The sequence below is a fragment of the Topomyia yanbarensis genome, chromosome 1 (genome assembly GCF_030247195.1).
Source record: "Topomyia yanbarensis strain Yona2022 chromosome 1, ASM3024719v1, whole genome shotgun sequence".
Taxonomy (NCBI): domain Eukaryota; kingdom Metazoa; phylum Arthropoda; class Insecta; order Diptera; family Culicidae; genus Topomyia; species Topomyia yanbarensis.
This window is the reverse complement of record NC_080670.1, coordinates 199,313,523-199,338,665: the sequence shown is the minus strand read 5'-3', so window position 1 is coordinate 199,338,665 and position 25,143 is coordinate 199,313,523. Positions and strand designations below refer to the sequence as shown.

The window sequence follows — 25,143 nt, the reverse complement described above, 5'->3', positions numbered from 1 at the left end:
GCATAAAAAGCAAAAAACTCGTCAGAAAAGTTAAATTAAGTTTAAAACGATTAAGAAGGTAAATTATCTAAAATGCTTTAAACCTAACATGGACATTCCAAACGATTTTGGCAAGGTTGCAAGGCAGTATGGAAAGGTCTAAAAAGGCAGAAATATTTCCAAACATTAAAAGAAAAATTAAACACGTTTATCGAACTCGGAATATCCTCCACTCAAAATTGTTCAAAACAAACCCTACATGGACACCGTTTTAAAAGCCCCCAACAGACACAAAGCTTGCAAACAGTAGTAGGTAGTATCCCATGATTGTCGATCGATTTTCAAATCCTCTCTATTTGTGTAAAGTTCACACCAACCACCGCCGACAGCAACAGAAACATAATCCTTTTTTCTTCTTCTCCTGGCTTTATTCTAGGTTAACGAGATGCAGCCACCACGCAATGTTAGAAAGAGAACAACCCCCATCACCGGACAACAACAACAACAGTGGTGACGGGAACGGCGGGCTCGGGATCGGAGGCCGGAGGAAGAAACACAACACCCAGAAGTAGTAGTAGTAGTAGCAGGAAGCCGCCACCACCACAACAGGTCATAAAGCACACACGTCGCTTTCCTTTCCTTGCGATCTCAACCCCGAGCTGCTGCAGCAGCAGCTGGTGGTGGTGCCCTTTCCTTTGGGGAGGTTGGGAGTGAAGCAACTCGTTCGTTCGTTCGTACGTGGGTAAAAGGACAATTGGACTCAACGCGTTGGACAACAAAACTCTTCAAAGTAGCGGAAGGTCAGCTTCGGCCCCTACTGGAAATAACATTGGCCTATAAAGTTCGGTAGCTTAACACGCGAACTCCGGACGCGAAACTGTTGCAGTAGTCCCACAGCAGACGTACTAAAGGTGCGGGGGAATATATTAGTAGCAACCTGAAACAGCAGCAGAAGCAGCACCAGCTGATTCGAAGGGTCTTCATGTTCGGACAAAAGAGCGAAAGGATGGATCTGAACGAATGTTTACAGTCGGCCTCGGAGATTGTCGAGAGTAAGTGAAAATATGTTACTTTATTATGTGTGTGTATGTGTATGTATATTCGGAAATAATATAGTTAGCTGATGTTATTACAAACTATAAATACCATTCCATTCCGGTGTCGGTTCCTATCGCCTTTCCAACCCATTTCACACACGTTAGAGGACGACATTTGATTGACTGCGGGAAATGGTTCGCCCGGGTGGTGGTGCTGCTGCTGCTAATATATGTTATATCGTACACGGAAAGTTGTTCGACAAAAATCTATTTTTCTTTGTGCACTTCATTTTTTATTGTTGACGTAAGTGCGAATACATGTTTTAAGATTTTTGGTTATGTCCAGCAATCATGTAAGAATGTTTTGTTTTCTCATTTACTACAACAGATAACATCTTCCAAAAAAGGCAGATTACAATAGAAAAGGAACTGATTTCTTGTAAATAATTCAAATTAGTTACTTTCAAAAAGAACGAAATTATTCTCAGCAAAGCTCAGTTTACCCAAATTTCAATTTAAAAAAATACTTGCGTTATGGGTTGAAATGTGGATGAATCGTCTAACCGTGCACTTGATTGTCTCAACCGCTTATGGTCTGTGCCTGGTCGCATTTCAATTGTGAACCATCGGAACTTCGTTTTCTACACTAACCAAACACAGTTTGTTGTAACTTTGTCCTGACGAAAGATAGAACGAGGAAGGGGACACTTTACTCATAGACTTGCGCACGAGTCGGTCCCGAAACTCGAACGGATGGCGGCTTCATTCGGTATTTGAATGCTGAACACGGTTAAAAGTCATCACTCGTACCCGGCAGTTGATGATCGAGAGATTGGAAACTTGTCTTCGCCGTAACTTCACCCGGCAGATGTCGTAACGCAATGGATGCTGAGCCTCCGATTTCAATTAACAATCCGTGATTCCGAGCTCTAGATATTCTACAGAAGCTTAGGGCTCAGTAGTCCGAAGAACAATTATTTTCTGAAATTTTCGCGTCATCCATTTCAATATCAGTCATTTCGCTACAAACATAAACGTCGCTTGGTTTAGCTTATGAACCAGGTTGCATAGTTACACGGCTTATATTTTCTGTTACCTCGACCACCTACTTCGGAAGAGCAAGAGTCAACATGTGGAACTCAGTATGCTTTCCCAGGATGAGCTTTACCGAGCTGAATACGCGCTGTGTGGGATGGCGCAAATTGTGGTCTTCACGCACGAAATTGCTGTACTGATCAAGTCACAACGTCTGCCAAAAACCGTCACCGTATCTTCAACGAGTGCAGCTCAATCTTTGAGATCTGGCCATTCCTAGATCACAACATAATTTTAAGGATTCGCGAACGAATCGGTGCTGCACCATATGCACCGAACGAAGCTAAGTTTCCCTCAATCCTCTTCAAAGACCATTTAATCACATTTCTTATTGTAGACTGCTATCAACTCCGCTAGCGAACGACGGATCACAATAGTATCATGTCTGTAATAACCTACGTACTTGGAACTATTGAGAACTAGAGCTACAGGTCCAAAGTCCTGGTAAAGGAGGATGGTTGTGATGATCTGGGCCGCGGTCACCACGTAAAGCAAAATAGGTCATAACCCCAAGTCCAAGGCGTGAAGCGACCCGTGCCGAGGGATGAATAATCGAGGGGGTGATAAAGATGCTCGATCGTTAACGGAGCCTGTGGAGTACCTGGGCAACCCCCACAGTAAGCGTCCCTTACCACGTTACTGCGGAGCTCTGGCGTGGCGGACCTTTCTTTCTCGCGCGACTCGTAAGATCAATGAGCGACGTGAAGAACAAAAACAAACAAACAGAGGTGCCGAACCCCCCTTGCTAAAGGTGGTTTGATGAGGTCTCCCCCCAGTGGGGAGAGTAGTGGAGCGACGAGGGCTGTATCCGACAGCACAAGTGACCCCCCAGCAGTGGTAGAAAATAGCCCTACCAACGCGCTGGACGGGCCACTATCCGCGATGCGTAAAGTGGTGGAGCAGCTCGATACTATAATCGAGTTCACTAACGCGAAGCAAAATATCCGCAAGGAGCTGAAACAGATCCTGCTGGTGCTCCGGAAGGCTGTTCGTGTCGCAAGACAGGAACAGCAGGCTTACGCCAAGAGGGTGGAGTGCGGAGAAAAGTCCGACAGAGGAACCCAGATAGTGGCCTCCAAGAGGGAGGGAAGGGAGAAGGCCGACATAGGTACCCAGACAGGGGCCTTCCCCTTCTATGGAGCACCCCAAACGCCAAACGCCGTTTGGTCGAGGTAAACCGGGGACGAAAATGACCCCGCCAGGCAGAGAGAAGGTACCAGCAACTCGGTGCAACCGGGGCAGGGGGTGTAAACCCCTGGACGCTGGTTACCAAGAAGAAGCCGGCACCGACACCGGATGCACCGCGGCCCGCGATGAGGGCCAAGGACAGAGGCGAGGCCTTGTGGTTAAAGACCGACAAGGACAAATATGCCGACGTCCTAAAGTCGATGAGGGCGGCCGAAAGACTCGGGCAAGACCTGCGCAGCGTGAGACGCACCAATACAGGCGAAATGCTTTTAGTGCTTAAGCAAGGCGCACAATCCAGTGCTGTCTATAAGGCCTTGGCCCAAGAGGTCCTGGGTGAAGGCGTCATTAGGGGCGTAAATGACTCCAGTTTAAGCATCTGGACGAGTTCACGACCGCAGACGATGTCGTCGCAGCCGTCAAGGAGCAATGCGACGTAAGAATCGAGCGGGCCTCTGTGCACTTGAGAGGGGGACCCTCCGGCACCCAAGTAGCCTACCTCAGGCTACTGAAGGCAGATGCCAAAAAGGTTACCGTGATAGGTAAACTAAAGATCGGCTGGTCAGTATGCCCAATTAGCATACCCCAGCCGCCTTCAGTGGATAGGTGCTACCGGTGCCTTCAGTCCGGCCATAAATCGTACGAATGTAAGGGTACAGACAGGAGCAGGCTCTCCACCCCCAGAACGGTCTCCGGACCGGTTGGCAACGATTATCGAAGTACTCTTCCCGTCTCGAGCCACAAGCCCCTGGCCACCTGCACTACGAAACAGTGCGGGCACGGCCGAAATGGTGGCTCCGGTGACGAATGAAGAACTACTCGCAGTGGCTAATTCCCTAGCAATGAACAAAGCTCCAGGGCCGGATGGAGTTCCAAACAGCGTTCTCAAGGCAGCGATCATAGCGAACCCGAACATGTTCAGGCTAGCTATGCAGAGATGCCTTGACGAGTGCCGCTTCCCCGATAGATGGAAAAGGCCGAAATTGGTGTTGTTGACGAAGCCCGGGAAGCCGCCAGGCGACTTATCGGCATACAGACCAATCTGACTGATCGACACGACTGGCAAATTGCTCGAGAGGATCATCCTCAACAGGCTAACCCCGTACGCAGAAGGTACGGACGGCCTGTCAAGCAACCAGTTTGGCTTTCGGAAGGGTAAGTCCACAGTGGACGCTATCAACTCAGTGATAAAGTCTGTCGAGATAACGATCCAACGAAAAAGGCGAGGCATTCGATACTGTGACACTTGACGTGAAGTGACACTTGACGTGAAGAACGCATTCAACAGCGCAAGCTGGGATGCCATCGCGCTCTCGTTACACCGGCTTAGCCTACCAGTGGGTCTGTACCGGATCCTGGAAAGCTACTTCCAGAGTCCCGCAGGGCTCGATCCTAGGCCCGGTGCTATGGAACCTCATGTATGACGGGGTTCTGAGACTGAAGTTCCCTCCTGGGGTCAAGATCGACGGCTTTACCGACGACGTTACCTTGGAGGTCTATGGAGAGTCAGTCTCTGAGGTAGAACTAACTGCAGAACACGTGATCAACACGGTGGAGGAATTGATGAGCTCGCTCAGCATAAGACGGAGGTAGTTATCGTTAACAACCGCAAGTCGACACAACATGCAGTTATCCATGTGGGAGAAGTGATCATCTCACAGCGAAGTCTGAAGTCTCTCGGAGTCATAGACGACAAGCTGACCTTCGGCAGCCACGTCGACTACACATGCAAGAGAGCGTCGACTGCTGTTGTGGCTCTATCGAGGATGATGTCCAACAGCTCAAAGGTGTGCGCCAGTAGACGTAGGCTACTGGCTGGCGTTGCCGTATCTAACCTCAGGTACGGCGGCCCGTCATGGTCAAGAGCACTGAGGGTAACCAGTTACCTACGGAAATTGGAGAGCACCTACCGCGTGATGTGCCTCAGAGTGATATCTGCCTACCGCACGGTATCACACGATGCATCCTGCGTGATAGCGAGCATGATGCCAGTTGGGCTGGTCATCCGGGAAGATGAGGAGTGCTTCGAGTTACGTGGAAATAGAGGAGCCCGCGAGCGCACCAGGGTGACCTCGGTCGCCAGATGGCAGCGTGAGTGGGATAACTCCTCGAAAGGTAGGTGGACCAACCGGCTGATACCTAACATATCGAGTAGGGTGGGTAGACCCCATGGGGAAGTTCACTTCCATCTGACACAATTCCTGTCAGGGTCAGGCCATGGCTGCTTCCGACAGTACTTCCACAGGTTCGGGCACGCGGAGGTCTCCGTCTGCCCTGACTGCCCAGGTGTCGACGAAACTGCCCAACACATACTGTTCGTATGTCCTCGTTTCGACGCCGAAAGAATGTTCATAAAAAACGTATCAACAGAAAAGCAGATTATAAGTTTCCGTGGGGGAATCCCGAGCTTGGTCACCTACGCAACGTACTCCGGAAACAACGAAAGCGATACTTTCGTCGTAGGACTGACGACAACAAAACTATTCGTCAAATGGAACTTCAATATAAAACAGCCGTAACAGTGCATTCGGTGAATAGCTGAACCAAATCCATCGCAGCATTTGAAATAATCCCTCTACATTCTGGACATTTAGAAAGACCAGAAAACGTTCCGGGGGTATACCCAAAAATGTCTATCTTCAAACAAAAATAAAGCTAGTTCTGGAAGAGTTTATAATGCAATGTGCGCTGCATTTTCCAGCATAATTGACGAATGTCAGCACGAATTTACAACAAAAAAAACGTTCCGCCACTTCAAACTTGATGACGTGATTCCAGCTGTCGAGAATCGTCAACGAATGGACGCAATATATTTTGTTAATTTACGAAATCATTCGGCAAGGTACCTCACAACATTGCCGTTTTGAAACTTGAGCGAGTAGGTTTTCCTGGATGGGTAACCAGATGGCTGCATTGCTACCTTTCCGAGTGATCCGCTTTCGCTAGAATCACACGTTCGAAACGCCAACCGGTATACCTCAAGGAAGTCACCTAGGATCACATACCTTTCTCTTATTCATCAACGATCTTTGCACCCGCATCAAGTTTGGACTACTCTACGCTGATGATCTGAAAATCTTTCGTTCAATTGCCTCAGGACTCGATTCTGCTGTGCTTCAAAACGATATAGACAATATAGAGGAATGGCGCTTACTAAACGACATGTAGATCAACGTCGATAATTGTAAGGTGATAAGTTTCGGGTGCTTGGCAATCGTAAGGCGTTGTGAATAGACTGCCTGTGTCATCGAGAGGGTGGATGCCATCCGTGACTTAGGAATGTTGTTGGTCAGAAAACTTCGTTTCGCCGACCACATCACTGCAAACAAAGGCGAAGGCTTTTGCCACACTGGGTTTTTGTAAAACGGAACACAGTTGATTTTGTGGATTTCTACGCGTTGAAAACAATATCATGCTCACTGGTCCGGAGTACCTTAGAGTATGCTGTACAAGTATGGGCCACAAAATCACGCTGTCCAAAGTAATCGGCGTGTTCAGAGAAGCTTTGTACGATTTGCTCTCAGAAAACGATCCTATCCGTCTTCCGCCGGATAATAATAGGTGCATTTTGCTAGATTTCTTGCATAGAATGTTCATCTACGATATGTTATCGAACAATATTGGCTGTACTGAAATTCTTTCTAGGATTAATTTGTTTGTTCCTCCTCATGGTATAAGGAATCGTCCGCCTCTGTGGATTTCTAGACATTGTACAGCTTATGGCCACAATAATCCGGTGGACAAATGTTGTAGCAAATTCATCTAAACTATATTAGTTTGTAAATCTAAGTTAGCAATTAAAATGTTTAATATTGACATTAGCAATAGTATTAAGAGCAATCTGTACGGTATATGCCGAAGACGAAATAAATTTTTAAAAAATTATAAAGCGCCCCCCGCGCGAGTCGTAAGGCTGTTCAAAGGGAAACGGTCATGCCTAAAAACGGCGGATTGATGTCCAAACAGTTGTGCAGAGTAGAGTGCCCAGAAAAATAAAGAATTTTTGAAAACTCGCTCGGCCCACCACTGAGTCAATTCCGAGTCCCACCAGGAGTACTTGCTCCAAATTTGAAGCAAATCGGACAAGTCTAGCTACCGGACCAACGTGCCCGAAGTTTGTATGAGATTTTTCGACAATTTACATGGAGAAAACCCACTAGTTCGCATTTTCACTGCTAGGTGGCACTATAGTATTGTCACTGCAAGTGAAAATAAAGATAATTTAATTGTCTACAACTTTGTCGAAGACTGCTAGTCAATCCGGCTTTGTTGAAAGAAGTTATTAAACTTTTAGCGAAGTGATATCTGAGTCAGTTTTGCATGGGGCCTAGCAGTACATGGTAGTGTAACAGTACTAGGTTCTAACAAACTAAACATATTTGTGGAATAATGGTTAGATTAAGCTGAATAGTGTGTTCGGAAGAATTGCAGTACATAATACGAATTATGTTTTGGTTAGAAAATTTTAGTTCCACCTGTGACCGCATAGATGGCGCCAACACTAACTTTTCAACGGAGAGAGATAAAATATCGAGATGTTTGGAAGAATTACTGCAAAAGGCTTGTTCTACAACTTTGTAGAAGACACCTAATTTCTATCTCTTCGTTGAAAAGTTAGTGTTGGCGCCATCTATGCTGTCACAGGTGGAACCAAAATTTTCTAACCAAAACATAACTCGTATTATGTTCTACAATTCTTCCGAACATGCTATTGAGCTAAATCTAACCATTATTCCACAAAATGTTTAGCTTGTTAGAACCTAGTACTGATACACTACCATGCACTGCTAGGCCCCATGCAAAACTGACTCAGACATCACTTTGTTAAAAGTTTAATAACTTTTCTTGTTCGAGTCGGATCGCTTTGCAGTCTTCAACAAAGTTGTAGATAATAGAATTGTCTTCTTAAGTTTTACTTTTTGGTGATAAGCTGATGTATACAGTGCCACCTAGCGGGGAAAATGTGCGAAAGTGGGGTTTCCCCATGTAAATTGTCGAAAAATCCCATACAAACTTCAAGCACGTTGGTCCGGTAGCTAGATTTGTTCGATTTGGCTCAAATTTGGAGCAGACACTCCTGGTGGGACTAGGAATCGACTCAGGGGTGGGCCGAGGGGGGTCATTTTTTTCTGTCACTCTAGTGCAGAGTGAGATTTGGTCATTCAGCCAGGTTCCCGTAAGGACGAATATTCGTACTCGGCTTCCGAAGCAGTCAAGAAAAATGCGTCTATTTTGGTCCTTAATCCGTGTACGTTTTGGTAGTACATACTGCTTGGAGTTGCACAGCTGGAAGCCGAAGAATCGTCAGGTACAGCCGGTTTAATAGCATTATTATTCCTTGTCGCGATGCAACCGATTTTCAAAGTAATCCCAGCTGGCGTGGAAATACTTTTGTATGCAGACGACATACTCCTTGTGGTGCGAGGTCGCAAAACAGAAGGGCTACGTCGAAAACTGCAGGCCGCGGTTAAGGCTGTCGAAAAATGGACGAAGAATGTTGGATTCGCGATTTCTGCTACAAAGTCGAACATCTTTTACTGCAGTCCCAACACACGTCGAGACCCAATGCGTGACATCACCATCGACCGTGTAGTTGTCCCGAAAACAAACGGATTGAGGATCCTCGGTGTAAAGTTGAACCGGACTTTGAATTTTAAAGCGCATTGCAAGATGGTGAAAAAGTTCAGCGACTCCAGGCACCGGATTCTTAAAATGATAGGTGCCAAACTTCCGCGTGGTAAACGATCGCCATTACATCAAGTGGGATCGGCGATGATCACTTCGAAGATAATTTATGAGATTGGCCTAGTGAGCAGAGGAGGCCAAATATCGCTGCAGACACTTGCTCCTGCTTACAACAAAATGGTTCGTATCGCCTCTAGTGCATTTGTTACAAGGCCAATTCCCTTCTATCATAGCGGTACAGTCGATTGCGCGGATTGCTTTTCGAGTGCTGGAGAAAGACCGTAACAACAGCGGTCTCCCACTGATCCGACGAGCGTCGGAGTTTACGCAGGCACGCTTACCCGAAGAAGGGATCCAGGGTGGCACACAGCGAAACTGACGATTGTTTGGGACGTGAAGAAAGTTGTACGGGCCGGAGACCCACCCGGCAAAGTTCGATCAGTCGTCGAAGAAATGTTGATTAACTGATTTCAGCAATCGACTGTATTATACTCCGACAGCTCCAAATACAGTGGGTGCCGGACTCCATGGTCTTCCGGGAACACAGTCTTCCGTAACACTAAAGCTTTTTTTCTGCGCGAGTGTATGCTATTAGGATGGGTTTGTCAATTCGGAACATTCAGAACGAACTGGTCGTTCTAACAGACTCTGCAAGCTGCACATTGGTCTTAAAAGGCGGCAAATGGAAGCATCCATGGATCCCGGGGACACAAGTGTTAGAGCAGAGCAAACCTGTTCGATTCGTTTGGATCCCAGGACATAGTGGCATAACAGGTAACGACGAGGCAGATCGACCTGCGAACGAGACAAGAGCACAGCCGGCCATTGATCTATCGATCCCAGCTTAAGATGCTTGGAGAGCAAAAAAAAAACGCGATGCGACAACAGTGGGACATGCAATGGTTTGGTTTCCGAAAGGCAAAAGAATCCAACGGCAAACAACCACTGCTGGAAAGGGGAAACCCGTATATCCTACTATATCAGAGCCCGCATATCAGTACACACCACGCGTTTGATGGTAGGAATCTGCAATCGAACCGACCTAGCTGTGACACCATAGCGGCACTAATTGCTCAAGCTCCCATGGGCTTGATAGCCAGATTTGAATAACCGCCATTTGTGACTGTACCGTAACGGACAAGGGAACTATACCATCTACCACCAGAATTATACTGGGTTTGGCGTCATGGATATCATCATTTTTTTTTTATTTATTAACAGATTAAGGCCGAAGTGGCCTGTGCCGTATACAAAAGATTCCTCCATTCCACTCGGTCCATGGCCGCGCGTCGCCAGCCACGCAGTCTGCGAAGGGTCCGCAAATCGTCTTCCACCTGGTCGATCCATCGTGCTCGCTGCGCGCCACGTCCTCTTGTACCGGTCGGATTGCAATTGAGAACCGTTTTCACCGGGCTATTGTCCGACATTCTGGCTACGTGCCCGGCCCACCGTAGTCGTCCGATTTTCGCGGTATGACAGATGGGCGGCTCCCCCAACAGCTGATGCAGCTCATGGTTCATTCGCCGTTTCCATGTGTCGTCTTCCATCTGCACTCCACCGTAGATGGTACGCAACACTTTCCGTTCGAAGACACCAAGTGCGCGTTGGTCCTCCACGAGCATGGTCCAGGTCTCGTGCCCGTAGAGAACTACCGGTCTAATCAGCGTCTTGTAGATGGTCAGCTTCGTACGACGGCGAACTCTGTTCGATCGAAGTGTCTTGCGATGCGTCTACGAATCTCTCTGCTGGTATCATTGTCGGCGGTCACCAGTGAGCCCAAGTACACGAACTCTTCAACCACCTCGATTTCGTCGCCACCGATGCAAACTCGAAGCGGGCGGTTCTCATTCTCTTCTCGTGAACCCCTTCCTATCATGTACTTTGTCTTCGCCGTGTTGATGGCAAGTCCGACGCGCTTGGCTTCTCTTTTCAGTCTGATGTAGGCTTCCTCCATCTTCTCAAAGTTTCGTGCAATAATATCAACGTCATCGGCGAAGCCAAGTAGCTGAACGGACTTTGTGAACATCGTACCACTCGTGTCGATCCCTGCTCTTCTCATTACACCTTCCAGCGCGATGTTGAATAACAGACACGAGAGACCATCACCTTGCCGTAACCCTCTGCGTGATTCGAAGGGACTCGAGAGCGTCCCTGAGACACGTACTACGCGCATCACCCGATCCATCGTCGCCTTCACTAATCGCGTCAGTTTGTCCGGGAATCCGTACTCGTGCATAATCTGCCATAGCTGGTCTCGATCGATAGTGTCGTATGCGGCTTTGAAGTCGATGAACAAATGATGTGTGGGCACATTGTACTCGCGGCATTTCTGCAGTACTTGACGAAGAGCGAACACCTGGTCCGTGGTAGATCGTTCGCTCATGAAACCCACCTGGTACTGCCCCACGAACTCTCTTGCAATTGGTGATAGTCGACGGCATAGTATTTGGGACAGTACCTTGTAGGCAGCGTTCAGCAGGGTGATTGCTCGGTAATTACAACAATCCAGCTTGTCGCCCTTTTTGTAGATAGGACACACGACACCTTCCATCCACTCCTCCGGTAAAATCTCCTCCCAAATCTTGGTAATCACCCAGTGCAGCGCTTTAGCCAGTGGCTCGCCACCGTGTTTTAGTAGCTCGCTTGGTATTTGGTCAACCCCAGTGGCTTTATTATTTTTGAGCCGGCTAATCTCCTCCTGGATTTCTTGGAGATCCGGAGCCGGTAGTGTAATGTCTTCCGCGCGTGCTCCCAGGTGCGTTACCGTGCCATCCTCGTCGTCTGCTGCATCGCCGTTCAGGTGTTCTTCGTAGTGCTGCCGCCACCTCTGGATCACCTCACACTGGTCCGTGAGAAGATTCCCGTTTGTATCTCTGCACATGTCGGCCTGTGGTACGTGGCCCCTGCGCGAGCGGTTCAACTTCTCGTAGAATTTCCGTGTGTCTTTAGCGCGGTACAGCTGCTCCATCGCTTCGCGATCTCGGTCTTGCTGCTGGCGCTTTTTGGTCCGGAAAACCGAGTTCTGCCTGTTCCGTGCCTGAGGAGGAGGATTACTAGCCGCCTTATTTACTAACAGTCGTAGAGCTTTTCACGCGTTTTGAGGGCTACGGCTACCTCAAAATTCGACTAGTGTACTACACGTTGGGGATGATGTACAGTTAACGTGGACCATAACGGGGTAGTGACCATTTGTGCCTGTTACGCAGAACGTAGACCGTCTAACGGGCGCCGGGAATGGGGCTGATACAAGTATCGATGTAGCGTGGACGTACTTGGAAATTTGGCCAACTTCTTGATGAATTCCAGGAGTTTGTTGTATCAACGATCTCCAAGGGGACGCATAACCTGACGTAGGGTATGTGCAACGTCTGTCTCTGGCGGAGTCGTTACTCCCAGCACTTATGAGACCCCCCTCCACACTTTTCAGCGAAGGCTTGCGATCGCAAGCTGCTATCAAGGAGTACTTGTTTGACCTTCAAGAAAACCCACTTGATTCCGAATATCGATGTCACTTTTATTTGGTTTTTGTTTCCGTTGCACTTTTCCACCCACTTTCTTAGGTTACTCCTACCTCGGGTGCCGATGTCAGCACTGCTTCCTTGATGTCCACGGTTTCTCCGTAGCTCGCGAGCGGCCGCGGAATTTTGGCTACTGACTAACGACGTTCTCGTTGCCTGTAGAAGGACCTCGGTAACCCCGTCTGCGCTGGCCTGGATGTGGTAACGAATCCAGGCAGCTCTAAGGATGCCGATTGGAATGGCGTCGGCATTGACTCCACGATGGCGATCGCAGTTATACCGCTCGTTTTATAGCGATTTGCGATTCGTGACACTACTACGCTCCAGCGCGATCTGAAGACGTTGGATTTGTTGCATGTTTCGTGTTCCACTCGTCAGTAACTGACACCAACTTGCTGTCAAACGATATATCCAAACTAACACCGAATAATTGGCGTTAGACGCTAAATTCAAACAGTTCACACAACATATTTGAACGCCCAAAGCAACTGGCTGGTACCGAGTGATGTCTCGGTTGGCCATGCACAGAAGCTCTATGTCGCTGACGAGTATAGGGAACCGAACTCTTGTCCAATGGCACTAGAGGTAAAAGCCTGTGAGTATGCAACCTTTATTTTTTCCTAAAGTAAAAAAAAAAATGCATGTATCAATTGGCGCTCAAGGGCACGAAACTTGGTGCATCCAAGTTCCTTTAGCAAAAAATAAAAGTTGCACGCTCTGGAGGTTCTAGCGTTTCGTCACTCAATTTCCGTGGGTGTTTTGGGTGGGTTGCTTACCGTAAGATCGTAAGACCAGTTCGGTGGAAACATCGTCTTGAGTCCCAAGGCCAACAGGTTGATAGATGTTGAACCGATCACTTCGTTCCTATGTAGTCCTCCTGGAAGGCCAAGTAGACGGACGCAGCTACAATATCCTAATTAAGGTTGTTTCTCAATTCATTCGTATTCTATTGTACAGCTCATATTAGGGTATTATCCCTGCTGGATGAGGGAACGAAGCACTGAAGCGACTGTAGATTCGTGGAACTATCGTTGTAAGGGCGGTCGACGATCCTCGGCAGAGTTTTTCATAGAACTGGTGGTGTTGCAAGGAACGCGCGATTGTTTTATATCCTGAGACGAGGGGCTTTGATCTGATATAGAAGATACTGGAATAGATTGGAAAGCGACTAACCAGTGATCTGTGTTGGTACATTGTAGCTTAGTGTTCACCCGAGGTTTCTTGTTCAAATTGCCACCAGGAGCTCATCGCGAACTAATCCACAACTTCCCGGAGTCAGAGCAGCCCTATACTAAGAGACACCAGCGCGCTCGTGAATGTGATAGTTTATGTCATTTGGGGCCTTCCCGACTAGCTTTTTGTTGTCCAGTATCGAGTGATGACTTCGTTGGCCACCGGAGCATTCGTCGGTAGATATCTGAGGGTAGAAGGGAAACGGAATCATATGTTGATATGTACGGGTTATACACGGTGTACTTGCCTCGGTGGTATCCTGTTTCTGCACTTGCTCGGGAGGTTGCCGGAGTTTGTCCTTGTCGTTAAGGGTATTTTGAGTGAAAAAAAAATAAATCTAAGAAACGATTAGAATAAAAATTACGGTTAATTCCACTGAGTACTGAATTCCTAGCTTAACGATTGCCCGTTCGATACATGACGCAAACCACGACACTAACTTTAAAAACTCCCTTCTCCCACCCCTTACAGATCGACTGTACTTCGTGGCCTTCAAGAAGGACTTCAAACCGAGGGGTACGTCCAACACGCACTACTTCACCATCGACGACGAGCTGGTGTACGAGAACTTCTACAACGACTTCGGCCCGCTAAACATCTGCATGCTGTACCGGTACTGTCAACTGCTGAACGAGAAACTCCGTTCGGCACAGCACGCCCGCAAAAAGATCGTCCACTACACCTCGATGGATGCCTCGAAGCGACTGAATGCGGCCTACCTGATCGGTGCGTACTCGGTGATCTATCTGAAGCGAACGCCGGATGAGGCGTTGAAACCACTGACCAGTGGGTGTAACGTGTTGACTTATACGAAGTTTTGTGATGCTTCGTACGTGTACTCCGGCTACCGGATATCGCTGTACGATTGTATTCATGCGGTGGCGAAAGCGCTGGAAGCGGGGTTCTTTAATTTTGCGGATTTCGATTCGCAACAGTACGAGTATTATGAGAGGGTAGAGAATGGTGATTTTAACTGGATCGTACCGGATAAGTTTTTGGCTTTTTGTGGTCCCCATAGTAAGTCCCGGTTGGACAATGGCTATCCGATTCATGCCCCGGAGACTTACTTTGAGTATTTTCGGAAGTACAACGTGACGACGATTATTCGGTTGAATGTGAAGATTTACGATGCGGCGAGGTTTACCGGGGCGGGATTTACCCATCATGATTTGTTTTTCGTCGATGGGAGTACACCGAACGATGCCATACTGAAGAAATTTTTAACGATCTGCGAACAGACGGAGGGAGGAATCGCGGTGCACTGTAAGGGTAAGTTCGGAGTCATTGATTTGTACTAATAAAGTTAAGATGAGTCAGAAAACTTCATTTTTCAGCCGGTCTCGGTCGAACGGGAACACTGATCGGGGCGTACCTCATCAAACACTACAATTTTAACGCGCTGGAAGCGATTGCCTGGTTGCGGCTGTGCCGCCCGGGTTCCGTTATTGGCCATCAGCAGCAGTGGATGCTGAGTAAGGAAGCTTTCCTAATGAATGAAGGGAATGCGTATCGTAAACGACATGCGATCGGTAAACCGATCAAGCACGAGTACGGAATCTACAGCGTTAAACAGTATGCCGGTCGGAGGGAGGAACTGCAGCAGTCTTGTCCGGAAGCGGTTCGGAGTAGTCTGTCGACGTCCTCCGGTTCGTCGTCGTCTGCCTCGTCGGCAACATCGTCCTCATCGGCGACACCGGTGACGAGTAAGGCTACCGATCACAGTAACATAAGCAGTACCTGCCGGGGGCAGATGCTGCTGAAGGAACGGGTCCGTGGAATATCCCACAAGGTGGACACGATGCGGTTGAACGATGAGGAAGAGCAGCAAGAGCAGAACAATCAGTTGAATAATAATTTTGACGGTGGGACAAGGCTAACAGCAGCGGTGGTGGATGTCGTTGACGGGCCTGGTGGGATGGACTCACCGACGACGTTGAGTGTGGATCGGAAATGTGCTACCATACCGGTGACCAGGCGGTCTAAGACGGTTCGCACGAGTCGGTTGATCTCGCTGGAACAGTCCCAGCAAACGCAGGGCGATAAACTTAATCAGATCAAGGCCATGAGGAGGAGACCGTCGCGGTCCGCGAATGTTATTACCCAGTGGTGAGTGTGGTGTTTTCCTTGTTCGTTGATTTGGTTTAGAGGGGAAATGCTTTTAGGGGGTTTGTTTCGGAACAGAAAATGCGCTGGGTGATGAGTGAGAATGGTGTTGGATTTGAATTACTTTCTCGCACTGTTTTTTGGACTAATTAAGGTTTCGGTAGATTCTAATTCCACACACTTTGAGCAGCGGAGTTTGTCCCAGAATAGCCAAATTCACTCATCGCTTTTTGCCTGTCAAAATTTCATGCGTTAGTAATCAGTTCCCTTGGTAGATATTCGACGCGTTCTACGGAGTTGATGAATGGTTGTATAATTCATCCTCATTTCAAATTCAGTGAATGATTCACTGTCGACTGTATCCAACATGCTAATCTAATTTATGCAGATCGGGGACTTGTTATACAACCAGTCATCAATTACTCATGCAAATTACTATCAACTAATACCGTGATTTTGTATCATTTCTCAATATCCTCTTGGCTTCGTCACTATAAAACGACTACTTGGCTGGTTTCACCGGTAACTCACTGTACAATGCTCACGTATGTACATAACATCCCTCCATCGTCATCCCGAACAGTCACGACGAACCGCCCACTAACAATCGGTTCAATCTGAACCAACTGCATCAGCACTATCACCACCATCATCATCACTACCATCACCATCACACCCGTGCTAAATCTCAACCATTCCGCAATACTACCGCTATTAATCCGAACAACAATCACAACAACAACAACAATGCCATCACGAACAACATTATCAACAACAACAACAACAGTGATCGAATCGCTGCTGCTGCTGGTGCATCCAGTGTTGCCAGTGTGCAAGCCAATAATCTCTTGAATCAAATCGCCTCATCCTGCAATCGCCATCCTCCACCACCTCAAACCACATCATCCTTATCATCGACGACGACGACGATGGATGCAGTGGCGACGGTGCCCCCAAAACAGTCAACGGTGGAAGCGGTGGCGGCGTCGACGACGACGTCGTCGTTGTTAGACAAAGTGCCATCCGATTCATCCGGAGTAGTTCCTGCTTCGGGTGTTACCCGACATCAGACAGTGGCGACGCTCACAAGCAGCACTAGATCGAAGGGCCTTCAGGAAGAGAACAGTGGTGCAGGAGAGGAGCAGTTAACAGTTACAAGTACTACTACTATTACTACCATTACAAACACTAACAATAGTGCCAATGGCAAAGATACACCTGCAGCGACTACTACAACGCCGGTAACAAGCACGACCGGAGGAGGATGCTATGCGACGAGTCTGCTGGTTCCGTGCTCCACGCGGCAGAACAATCGGTTGTTCAGTAAGAGGTGAGTCCCATTCCATATTCAAAAAACCTTCAATAAATCTGAAAAACCTTCCTCCCGCAGGTCCGTCTCTACCAACCAGCAAAAGAACAAAAAGAATGTACAAAACATGGCGGAAGCTACCCAAACCCAGCAGCCTTCGCTCACCGGTACCGGAACGAACTCATCGACAACAACAACCACCACCAACGCCATCACCGGCTCGGTAGCACCAAGTCCCAACCCCCTCATCAAGCTAACCATGAAGGACGAGGTTAAGCAGCGAGCCTCGGTTCGAACGGTTCGGAACAACAGCCTGGAAAGCTATCATCATCACTACCAGTACATCAACATCCCGAACATCATCACGTACAAGCGTGGCCGCTCGAAGATTCCCGCCTCGGCACGGTTGCGGTCAAGCTTAGCGGCCGAGAATGCAAACGCCGCTACCACCGGTGGAACTGGTACAAATGTCACCACCACGACAACCACCACCTCCGGAAGAAAGGACGATTCGGACTCCATCCAACTGATTCTGAACAAACCGACAACGCGGCGAACTCGTAATTCCGGCGGAGGAACGGCTCCGTCACAGTTGATAGGTACCAGTCCATCGACGGCTTCCGCTGACGAGCTGAATGGGAACGGAGGAGGTTGGGCTTTCTAATTCGACTCGTAATTTGTCACAGAATTAAAACTTTAAATCATTTTTCACAGGCGGACTCACAACGGCGGAACTCACGCTAAGCGGAGACGACCACAAAAACAACAACGGTGACATCAATCTGGAACTGACCAGCCTAGTAGCTGGCGGTGGTGTCATCAAGCGTAACAAACGATCTCGCAGTAGTACAAAGATTGAGAAGGAAAAGCTGGACGAAAAGGGCAGTAAGGTGCTGCGGAAGAATGGAGGAATGGTAGGAGGAGGTGGTACCACCGGTAGTAGTGGTATCCCGGTGGTGGCAACCGGCGGGGGGGTTCGAGCTGGCGGCGATTCGAAGGGTGCAAGCACGGAGAGTATTACCTCCGCTGCCAGCACGCCGACCTCGAGCTTGACGAGAAACACATTCAGCAGTAGCTCGTTGAATCGGAAAATGGGCTCGGCGAAGGTGCAGGAAGGTAGTTCCATTTGCGCGACTAATTCGTTGAAGGTTCGGAAAAAGTGAAAACCGTACTGAATGAAGTGAGGCGTGGGGGGTATAGCATTTTAAAGCACACACTAATCCAGGATTAGTGTGACCTGTGTGTATTTTTAGATTTAGGCGAAGGGCTAAGGGAAAAGTGCAGAATCGATTTCTGTGATGTGTGACGCCGTTGGTATAGTTCATCATTCAGCTTATTATTTGTTTTGGTTAACAAAAAATGCAAAACCTATCGCAGTGCGATAATTAGTTACTAAATTGTTACTAACTGGGGGCGCCACCGAGAACCTGCAATAGATTGAGCTTCATAGTTTATTTTTTTTTCTAGCTTTAGGAATTTAGCGTTAAACCCGTTATTAATTTTGCCTTCTTCGTTCATGTTTGGGACAAACTAGCGCTCTCTGTATAGGCTTTGCCAGGGGCAACCTTAAAGCTTATTGCAAAATTTGATTATTCAGCAATGCTTGCCTGCAACATACAATATACAAAATAATGACAGTTTTTAGCATTGGTAGGAAATAGATCCGCCGCGCGAGTAAGAACATTCAGATTTGCCATGTTTCCAGATTGATAAATAACTATATTTTAAACAACAGACAGCATTTGTATAAAACATAAAAACTGGCGGAACTCAAATACGCATCTGTCAGTGTAAATCGCCGATTGTAAATAGCTAAAACAAAATATAGAAAAAAAAAAAACGATTCATATAAAAATATGCTTGAGATTTCAAAAGTACAAAATGAAAACTAATATCTAACAGCAACTAATGAAGAGCATAATCGACTTATTATTGCGATTTTGATTTGTGTTGGCATCTTTACTTACCCCATTACGGCACCGATTTCCGGAAGACGATTCAATTGATTACTTTCTTTTTGAATTCTATTTCTATTTCGGCGAACACTTGTTTGCTCCACCACCTCCAAGCTATCGATCGAGTCCTTGAGTGTCTGCGTTGTACGTAGTGAGCGAAGAAACCGGGACCCCATTTCGAATGTAACAACATATCAGTGAGATTGGCTATACTGCGATAAAAACCTGTAAAGAAAAGAGTTTAAAATGAATGATCAGTTGGTAACTAGCTTGGGTTATTCATTTAAACTAAAACAGCAGGACTTGTCCGTCAAGACTTTCAAATGTTTCGATTATAAGCTACATATATGCAGCCTCATTCTATTTTAAGAACCGTTGCTTTTTTCACCGAATGTAACTTGCTTTCTTAAAACCACAGCAAAATTGAATTACTGAGATTCACAAAAGGCATAAAAAGAAGAGGTCCGAGATTACTTTCTTGAGGGACGCCCCATGTTATTGTGGAATCGATCTGAAAGTGTAGTTCCAAGTCGAAAAGAAACACTACAGTTACTTTGAAAGGTACGAGATCCAATTAGTCAGTCACTTCGGAAATTCAGGTCGCCGCCATAGTTTTTTTTACATTAAATTGACGAGGAACTGCTTCACTTTCTCAATCATCGTCGACCAGAAGAGCTAAGCAGTTTCGTAGTTGGCGAGTACTTTCTCACTAACCCCTAAGGCTGGTCAGAAGTGATGTCATTTAATGCGGGATAGATAACAAAACAACGTACTTTCAATGACTTGGAGAGGTAGCTTTGGATTGAAATTCCTCTAATAAGTTCTGCCATTTAGGTACGTTGTCGGTTTTGTAGACTGTTGTTATTGAAAGACCCTTTCAATTCGTGAAAAAAATATTCTAAGTAATAGAGCGATTGAACAGCAAAGATGCCGGTAGAACCAGAGATGAAAAGGAATTGTTGGTGAACAATGGTTGGAGCCCTTCTAACCTCGGGTCCTTCGAGCTTGTCAAACTACTCAATTCCAGTTCAAGCCTTCCTATTCCAACAAGGTCGTTTATTACCCGGACAGACTTATCCAAAGCTCCTAGCGTTAATATCGCAAGCCAAATTATTCGTGAATTTGTCGCATTTAATTCATCGTGAGGCGATTATGGTTTCGACTATTAATATTTCGTGTTCCAAAGATACATTGACTAGAATAAAATATACGACTTCAAAGCTCCATCAAATGTAAATTATAGTTGTCTAAAACGATAATCCTATCGCGGGTACCAAATTCATGACACAACTCTTCGACACAGCAGCAGCATGCTGTTCGTACAAAGCGATGTTAAACTAGAAAAAGGCTAGCTGACCCGAACACGAAAATGAAGCAAAAAGCAAGAGGGTTGGGAGATATTTGTGTAGATTTACCGCCTAATAGTTGGCCAGAACGCACATCTACAGCTTTCTCATTCCGGGCCTCTTTCGTCTTGTTCCGTATCGTGGTTTTTTTGACCTATCACGAGAGCTCCTTAACGCAAGCACAAAAGAACTACTTGACAGCACCACACCGGGAACAGATGATCCTTCTGGGAATTATTTACGGTGTTTACCAAATTTTCCTCCTTAGGGTGAAATATAGCATAATTCTTTGCGGGAAAACCACAACCATCAATTCTGGGATCAGTTTCGAACTATTTTTCATCGACGAAAAAGTACTTTTGCGAGTAAGAATGCGTACCGGCCTTTGCATTGCGTACACGAGCAAATCGAATCGGGATCCGATTTTTGCATTGCGTACGCGAACTCTTCTTGGTGACTCCCAAAAACTTTTCAACCGTGAGTTAGTTTTTCCGTCCTTGGCTGCTCTCGCCACACGTCCGTACTGAACCGGTTGTAACTTTTTCTGACCCATGCGGTTTTTTTTTTGTTTTGACAGCTCCAGTGCTGCCGTCTTCCCGCGAGCGACCAATGTAGTATATACAGGTGTGGCTAAAATGGCACTTTGGTGTTCGAAAGATGAGTGGTGGCCAGCGATGCCAGATTTACAGACATGTCTGTATTTTACAGACTTTTGATGTCTCCTACAGACGTAGCCAGAGATCTACAGACTTTTAAAAGGGTAATAGTGTTTAGTAAAATTGCACTAGAATAACGGTTTTCGAATACGAGTGATTCCTTCACAATAGAATTCTACTTTCAATCTATTTTTAAAGTAAAAGTTTAGTGTAACTAGGATTTACACAACCATCTACAGACTTTTACAGACATTTTAGTTATTCTTCTACAGACATTTCAAAAAAACATGTGGCATCGCTGGGTGGCATACCGTTCGTCTAGCTCCCATTTTGCCTCTGGATTGTTTACATATTTTTGGTTTCCAACTTTAACAAACCATGTGATTTACCACATCTATTTATACCACATTGGCGACTGAAAACCCATCTCTGGTGGGGTGCGTTCACGTCCTCTTGTCTTTTTCGACTGCGTGCTAAACACTCCCATCTAACACCACATTGTTGTACTTATGATTACCTTTTATTGCTTGTGGCAATAAAAATTGGATTCCAACCGCACTACGCACTTACTATTCTTCTCTTAAATTTTTCTTATAGACTGGTTAGTTCGACTTGTCTGTCTATGAAAGCACCATCTCCATCACTTGAAATACATATGTTTTGACAGCTCGCAGTTTTCAGTAGCAGTTTCACCACTCGCAGTTTGAAAGCGCGGAATCCAGGTTGGTGGAAAGTGCGCAATATCCACTTTAAATGTAACAGCGACGTTAGAACTTGGGGCTGGGTATATTGCTCAGAAGATATTGTTCCGTAAGATATACGAGCGGCTATCTGCTCTAGACGGTCGGCTTCATCGACAAAAATTACTTTGAGGTTCTTTTTGATTCCAACCAAAGCACCACCACCTCGCCAAGTGGAGGGTACGGCAAGTGGAGTAATTTTGATCGCCTTGTTGTATCACGTACCACGGAAGATCATTTCATTGCACCAGGATGATTTTGACAGAAAAGCGGTTTTTAGCTGTAGAACAACATTGAACGGCACAAAGAATATGTAAAATGAAAGTTGAATATACGCAAATCGTGTCCCAAAATTGCCCCAAAACACATATGGTTCTTAGAAGGAGGTAAAAAGAGGTGCACTCACCTTAATGATGTTGGCCGTCGTCATCATGTGACCCCGGGAATTGCTTGAGGGCTGCCTATTCCGGACCACCGTCACTGGTTTATTTATCCTAAGCAAATTAGTCATTCCTCACAAATACACAGCGCTCTTCCGCGACTAGATGGTTCGCCGACACAACATACTCGATCCGACAAATTTCACAATAACCGCTCTGTTGCCGCAAATGAATCTGCTGCTTTGCCGTTGCATTGGTAGTGGCGGTTGTTTTCCCACCGTTTTCCACCCGCGCTGTGGTTGCTTTGCCGGGCAGTCTGAACAATTGAGGTCTGTAATGTTGTCTTCTTTGCAGATCCGGATCCACTGTACAGGTTTCGATCGCCTTGTTCGGAAACTTGATCACGTACTCGGTGGACCAAACCGGTTCACCTCAGGATTTGGCCAGCCGCACCGGACTCTGGCTGTTGCGATCGAACCGAAATGTCGTGGTGATTGTTGCTACTACGAGTGTTGCCGACCTGGGAAGAGCCGGACTGCACTGCACTTTTATACTCACGCCTCGTGACGATGGGGATGTTTTATTTATCTCCTGCCTATGATGGTACGGATGCGAGAGTGGTGGCTTCGGTGTTAATGGTATCGTAGGTGTTCCCGGCGACTGCTGATAACTCGACAGGCCTCCTTTTAAGCCGTCCGTAGGATCAGCCCCCGTTTGCTCGTACTCGCACTCTTTTTGATTGAACCTAGGGGCAGATCACTCTAAGAATGTATAACAAATTTGCATCAAATTAGAAAAAATGCATTTAATTTCCATTTTTGCATCAGCTTTGCACTCCCTCGCAGAAAAGTTTGTTTAACAAACGTTCTACGCTGATCCACTTTGTTCGACGTTTTGTTAAATGTAGGGTTAGTTTTTCTGTAGGGTTTTGACGTCTTACACGCAACGCAAAATACATTATGAATTTCTATTTTGATGGAAATAAATGCATTTAATTTCGCTGATTTTTGAAAATGCATCACAAGTGATCTGCCCCTAGGATTGAACGCTAACCTCTCTACTGACTTTTTTTCCACGTTTTTTTTTCCTTTTTTCTCCCTTTTTGACGTTTTTTGCCTACGTCCGGTTTTTGTTGCCAGACATTTGTTTTTGTCAAGCGAGTGTTTTACTTGCCTTCTTCTGTCGGGTATGCCGTGCACGCTTATCATAATTACCTCAATGAACCATAATTTAATTTTATAATTTAATTCAATATGCACATTATTGCGCACTTCCACACCAACCTGGACTCCGCACTTTTAAAGTGCGAGTGATCTCAAAACTGCGAGCTGTCAAAAACATGTATTTCAAGTGATAGAGCAGAGCCACGAAATTTCAAAATCAGTTACCTATTTCTGCTTGCATTTACCGAAACCGACATTCAGATTCAACGCCTCCCTCATTCATTCACTTTCCAACTGACTGAAATTTCATGCAGAATCGAATGCTTGAGTGCAGAGGAAATATAAATTCATTCACCAACCAAAGCATTCTTTTGTTATTATGTCGACAGTTTGAAGGCAGAAGTTAGCATCTTCTACATTTTCGAGCCTAAGAGAACTGCGTAATCTATATCTGGTGCACTTTTGCTCAATAATCCCTCTCAGTGCTAGCATAGAAACAAAATTCACTTTGCTTCTGAAACCGAACATGTTCGAACCTGACTGCGCTGCGTCGGGAGAACGAATGACGAGAGAAACGAAGCAAACATTTCATTCATCGCAGCGGGGGTGAATTGAATTTTGTTTTCTTTCAAGTTCACGTAGAAATGTCATTTTTTTTAGGCTCTGTGATAGAGATGGTACTTTCATAGACAGACCAGTCGAACTAACCGGTCTATGAGAAGAATTTAATGGAAGAATGGTAAGTGCGCAGTGCGGTTAAAATCCAGTTTTTAGTGCCACAAGCAATATCTTAACCATTATGTGCAAACATAACAAAATTCATAATGTATTTTGCGTTGCGTGTAAAACGTCAAAACCCTACCAAAAAAACTGGCCCTACATTCAACAAAAAACGTCGAACAAAGTGGATCAGCGTAAGACGTTTTTTGGACACCTGGGACTTGGTGATCAGCCTTACCTGTACTACGACGGTTTTTTTTTCGAACGAATGTGATGTGATTTGTAATCATAATAACGTCAGCCAAATCGTCGTAATGCAGAATAAGGCTGAATGTTTGTTCAAAAATACGCGAAGCAAAGCCATAATTCTTGTTGACTGACGCTTGACATCTGGAGCTTGGCGTGACAAATGTCGTTCAATGTCCGGCAACGGAAATGCTGCTTTATTGACTACAATCTTATTTAGGTCTGTCCTAGTTTCCTTCCCCATCCATAAGGGTGCAACAGTGCGTCGAAGGCCGATTTGAAAAGTCTGCCAAACCATGAATTTAAGGCGAGCGATTTTTTTTTGCCGCAGCGTAGAAATTGTTCAAAATTGGGTATGATGCGACGTCAGATACCGAAGTATTTTGTTAGATCTTATACTCTTCCCAGCGCTCCATTCGCTTGAACTCGTCCGTAAATTGAATTCGCTTGGCGGGATCTGATGCTAATTCAATCTCTCCCAAGAACAGTCGTTTCTATCAATCCTTCGAAGGAAACGAAGTGGTGTTATGACTTAAACACAAGATAGCTATAGTTTTACTACTGAACCTATTAACGTAAAGTTGTCAAATCGTGCTTAAGAAAAAATACTAACAGAGTGCTGTTTTTGTTTTAATTATTTTAAAATCTAACACGAATGATATAAGTTAAAAACTTTGCAAATTTTATCCTCAATCAAACATTATAATACGTACTGAGTTCAATTGTTTTAACTAAAATTAACTTTTTGTTGACTTTATAAGCCGAACAATATTCCTTTATTTATAGCTTCCCT

At 46.1% G+C, this 25,143-nt stretch overlaps 1 protein-coding gene across 1 annotated transcript in view; it reads left to right on the top strand.

Moving 5' to 3' along the window:
* The window catches only part of LOC131687425 (serine-rich adhesin for platelets), a 35,812-nt gene extending 11,010 nt beyond the window's left edge, over nucleotides 1-24,802 (top strand). The window contains exons 2-7 of the mRNA XM_058971506.1: nucleotides 416-1,031; nucleotides 14,204-15,001; nucleotides 15,067-15,838; nucleotides 16,419-17,165; nucleotides 17,226-17,794; nucleotides 17,859-24,802. Of these exons, the coding sequence (XP_058827489.1) occupies nucleotides 962-1,031; nucleotides 14,204-15,001; nucleotides 15,067-15,838; nucleotides 16,419-17,165; nucleotides 17,226-17,794; nucleotides 17,859-18,307 (3,405 nt within the window). The 5' untranslated portion in view covers nucleotides 416-961 and the 3' untranslated portion in view covers nucleotides 18,308-24,802. The remainder of the gene's footprint in view (nucleotides 1-415; nucleotides 1,032-14,203; nucleotides 15,002-15,066; nucleotides 15,839-16,418; nucleotides 17,166-17,225; nucleotides 17,795-17,858) is intronic.
* Nucleotides 24,803-25,143: the final 341 nt, after the last annotated feature.